The sequence below is a fragment of the Sphaeroforma arctica genome (assembly GCF_001186125.1).
Source record: "Sphaeroforma arctica JP610 unplaced genomic scaffold supercont1.412, whole genome shotgun sequence".
NCBI lineage: Eukaryota > Ichthyosporea > Ichthyophonida > Sphaeroforma > Sphaeroforma arctica.
Window position 1 is genome coordinate 1 of NW_014040146.1, and position 5,097 is coordinate 5,097.

The window sequence follows — 5,097 nt, forward strand, 5'->3', positions numbered from 1 at the left end:
TGTATATTCACCATGCCAAGATGTCTATATAATTCAACGTCAATGCCGTGTAAATGAATCTTTCTGTACTGATATGATACCCGAATTCGATATAGTGCACGTACTCGTTTGCAACACAAGTGTGTGGGCATCAATGTTTAAAATGTGAATATTTATATATCCATTTGAATGGACAATAAAAGGTAGAAATGTGTATACATTAACTTACAAAGACGATACTACTATTACACTTAATTGTAAATTGCCGCATAAATGATTCTGAATCCAATAATAGACCCATCTTGAGAAGGGGAAATCCTAACAACATTGCTGTTAATATAAATAATGCATTCACCGAATGCTCATATACTCAGAGGCTTTAACACTCGAAGAAAAGAGGGGGCGCAAAGTGTTTGAGAAACGATATATTTAATATATAACATGAATTACTTAGTTTGTGATGACAATCTTACCACGTGCTCTATTAGTCTCGAGCGCTTCGAAGGCCTTGATGGATTCGTCGAGGGGGAATGTTGTCACGTGCGCAACCTTGACCTTGTTCGAATCAACCATAGATGCAATCTTCTTCAGTTGCTCGCCCGAGACAGCGACAAGGAACGATTTGCCCACCTTATCATCCCCCGCCTCTTTTGCCAACTCAGGCACATCTGTATTCGCAATAGATACGATGATACCGCCCTTCTTCAAGGCTCTGATACCTGCGGCTGTTTGGTCTCCTCCCACACAGTCATACACCACATCGAACCCATCGGGATGACTCTCCTTGACTTGTGCATCCACGTCCCCTTTAGTATAGTCAACTACCTCAGCACCGAGTTCCTCGACCATGTCCACATTGCGGTGACTGCATGAGCCCGTTACTTTGATACCAGCATCCTTCGCAAACTGCACTGCAAACGAACCCACACCACCAGAAGCGCCCAGTACCAACAAGCTCTGACCTTCCTTCATAAGTCCTTGATCGAAAACGCCTTGGTATGCTGTAAGTCCCGCCAGAGGGATACCTCCAGCTTCAGAGTGGTTGATTGACTTCGGCTTGTGCGCAGCCTTCCACTCAGCCACTTTGACATACTCAGCACAACATCCATCCCGTCCGATAGGGTCCTCTGTTGCTGCGTATTCGGGATTATCGAAAGCCGGACGGTTGTACGAGTACACCTCGTCACCAACCTTGAAGTTGGTGACTTCGGATCCGACCTCCACAACTGTTCCTGATACATCCCAGCCAGTGATGATAGGCAATTCCATAGGCCATGCATCCTTTAGATAACCAGCGCGTATCTTCCAGTCAACTGGGTTTATACCAGCCCCTTTCATCTCGACAATTAGGTCCTTGGCTCCTGCGGTGGGGCGAGGACGACCAACCACACTCATCTTGGAGAGGTCTCCAAACTCTTCGAAAAAAACAGCTTTCATTTTGTATTGTATTATATTATGGGGTGACACTCTAGTGCGGATATGTATATAGTGCTATCAGAGAGTCTAAGTATCGCTTATATATACCTTTTCCACCGCTGTCTATTTAGTAGCTGAAGAACAGTGTCGTGAATTCGAGTGCTTTTTTAGTCTTTTTTACCCTCTTGTGACACTCTTCAGTAATCTCTAGTGAGTGGTGACTGGTGAGTACATACTAAATACATACTAAAAGTAGAGACTGTATTTGCTATGTAGCAAATATGTAAACAGAGTAAAAGTAATTACAAGCAGCATTGTCTGTATTTTCGGGTTTTTTGGCTAGATTTTGCTTCACACTCTCAATATTTATTGTTTGTATCCAATCACCAGTGCTTTGCCTTGTCGATCAATTGTTTGTAACTTTTCCTGAAATTCCGTTGATATACATTTATGTTTAACAATACACCAATAAAATGATATTTATATTCTCAAACTAAAATCGATTGATCCGACTCACCGACTCACGACTGTAGCACAGAAGTCAGAATTGTATAGAGGGTTAAGGACCTTAAGGAGTAAGGGTATTCCATATCTGGTTCTCCAACCAGTGGCAACCACTGCAATTATCGTAATGGCCACCCTCTTTTTGAATTCTACTCTCTCTGACTCTACTCTAGTAGGGAGAAAGAGAGACTGAAAATTTAGTAGGGGTCATGGCTCTTGGACGCTCACACGATGGGTCACGTGTGCACAGGGTGATCACAGATCACAGTGGTCAGTGATGACTTGATGGGTTATGGGAGTGTGTCAGACTGCCACAGTGGCTGTGGGACTGACCTGTCAGCCTGTCGTCCTGAAGCTCCTGATTCCTGAACGTCAAAATAGTGTCACCGGTGAGTCAGTGACCACTGACCAGCGGTGTCAGACTGTCAGTGTGTCACTGATTTTGGTAAAAATCTAAGTTGTAATTATCTTTTGGTTTTTGTTGTTGTTGTGTTTTTGTTTGTGATCATTTGTTTTTACAAAAACAAGCAACCAAAAAAAAAGAAACACATAATAAAATAGTAATATATATTTTTTTCTTATATAAAATGTATTTACACCTCTTTTTTTTTCAAAAGAAAAGAGAGTAAGTATGTATCCGACCTGGTAAACTATGATGTTTTTATTTATTTATGACGTGTAGGATACGTATTATACATCAAATACTTTCCTACATGTTTTAAAGCCCATATATTATATGTATTATATCGATTCCCTACATATGTACTTTTCAATTTTTTTACACCAATCATATTACTATTGGGATAAAACTTGTCATCGAACTAATCATACAGACTAATTTCGGCAACATCCACTCAAATGAAGTAAAGTTAAGACCGCCCTTTTCTCAAACAGCCGGTAGAAAAGATGTCAAAAAGCTTTTTACTGACAGTGACCCTGCCAGAATTGACACGTCTCTGCATATAATACGTACTGACATCACTGTATATATATAATATGTACGTAATATAATACGTACTTTATGTATTTTAATGCAATATATGTAGTAAACTATAATACATGCGTATTATTTTCCTACATGTAAGATACATATATGAAAAACTTTCCTACATGTATTTATTTTATACCAGATCAGGAATGTATACAATATTTATGTATTTATGTAATTTGTTTTCAGTAGTTGGCTATGATTATTGATTTATCACGTATTATTTATATGTATTCTACCAACTAGCTCTTTGTCCATAGACCTCGGAGCTCGGATAGATACACAAAACTGTCGTCGGCGTGTCTCGGTGATATAAAAGCTCGCTGCATATATACATTCTTTTTAAATGTATTTTGCTGACCACATATAAATATTAACAAAATCAATGTTCATAGACTGATAAATTTAACCCTACCGAATCAAGTGACAATGTCAAGGATAATTCTTATAACCGGTTCAACCGACGGTATTGGATTAGAAACAGCCAAGATGCTGTATTCCCTTGGGCACCAGGTGCTCATACACGGCCGCTCAAATGCAAAGCTTAAAGCCGCAATGAAGATTATATCCCAGGAACCTGGCACTGGTACTTTAGAGATGTACAGAGCTGACTTTTCTATCTTAAAAGAAGTGGAAACGCTTGCCAAAGAAATTGCTACTAAACACGATAAGTTGGATGTTCTTATCAACAATGCGGGTCTACTGAAGACCTCTAATCCTCTCACACAAGATGGCTTGGACGTGCGATTCGCAGTGAATACTATTGCACCTTACTTGCTTACACGGCGATTGCTACCACTGATGGGTCCTACAGGAAGAGTTGTGAATCTATCCTCAGCAGCCCAGGCGACAGTGAATATCAACGCGCTAGCAGACGGTACTTCTGCGACACTTAGCGCAGGCAGTGCATACGCGCAGTCCAAGCTTGCGATCACGGCCTGGTCGCACAGTATGGCACTTGAGCTCCAAGGGAATGGGCCAGTCGTTGTAGCGGTGAATCCAGCCTCTATGCTGGGTACAAAAATGGTACAAGCTGGGTATGGGGTAACAGGGGGCGACATCCGCGTTGGCGCTGATATACTTGTACGAGCGAGTATCAGTGATGAGTTTGCCTCGGCTACAGGGAAGTACTACGACAACGATATAGGTAGATTTTCATCACCGCATTCGGATGCCTTGAACAAGGCTAAGACAAAGAAGATTGTGCAGGCGATTGAAGATGTGATTGCTGATAGAATATGATGAACAACAAATAAAAGTCGAAAGTCATAAATACAAAGTGGGAAAATAGTGACGAGTTTGATATGGATTCAGTAGTCAGTTACACGCATATTTTTCGTATGTAATACTGCATATACATCCTTCGAACCCTTTGCACACCCGGTCACCCGCACGACAGATGATACAATCTACAGTAACTTTTTAGGGCCTTTCTGTTGAAAACTGCAGCTACATGTTGCAAGCATGTGAAATATCTAGTTCTTACATGCATGAATATGCAGTCATAATTTATAGAATAAGATTAGTGTGCTTTCTCACGCCTATACCTTGGTTGATAGAGTGGCATGTTTCTTCTCCGAGAGAGTCTCTAGCGTATGTATTTGACTATGCAATTGTAGATGTAGTTCGTTTACGGTGAATTTGATCACTGCTTCGCCTCTTTCAAATAAATCAAATCATTTACTGCATAATATAAGTTTCTCGACGGGAGTGCTCGCTCTGTAACGAAGGAGGTGGCATATCCTACAAAATGAAACAAGATGGTGGCCACGAATCGGTGTATTACTGTGCTGTTTGGGACGATCGGTTGAAAGCTAAATTTAGATCTCAATAGATCAAAAGAGCTGCACCTATCTGAGCATCGTAGAATATAATCAATCAGTCAATTCCAGAGACTTCCAGAGCAACCCGGAATGGACCAGGATACCATCAACATGGAGAGCGAGAACGCCGAAAAATACATAGTTGATCGATCGGATACTTTCGCTCATATTTCCACACATTTTGCCTTACGAGCTGCGTCAAAGTCATATTGTCCTGTAGGCTACGTCATACAATTGATGTATACATATATACTTGTATACATGAAAACATATTAACAAACTTACAAACATACGTATATCATATACTCATATGAATATTTATACATATGAACAAATATAAGTATATGCATATATACCTATGTACATTTATACATATATACATGACAA

The 5,097-nt window shown here is 40.3% G+C and overlaps 2 protein-coding genes across 2 annotated transcripts; one reads left to right on the forward strand and one right to left on the reverse strand.

Annotated features, from left to right (window-relative positions):
- Positions 1–356: 356 nt before the first annotated feature.
- Positions 357–1,715, reverse strand: SARC_06003 (hypothetical protein). The gene has a single exon (XM_014300099.1). The coding sequence runs from the start codon at positions 1,414–1,416 to the stop codon at positions 430–432; it is 987 nt and encodes a 328-aa protein (XP_014155574.1). The 5' UTR covers positions 1,417–1,715; the 3' UTR covers positions 357–429.
- A 1,285-nt stretch (positions 1,716–3,000) lies between these two features.
- SARC_06004 (hypothetical protein) lies at positions 3,001–4,575 on the forward strand. Its single transcript, XM_014300100.1, has one exon. The coding sequence runs from the start codon at positions 3,317–3,319 to the stop codon at positions 4,127–4,129; it is 813 nt and encodes a 270-aa protein (XP_014155575.1). The 5' UTR covers positions 3,001–3,316; the 3' UTR covers positions 4,130–4,575.
- Positions 4,576–5,097: the final 522 nt, after the last annotated feature.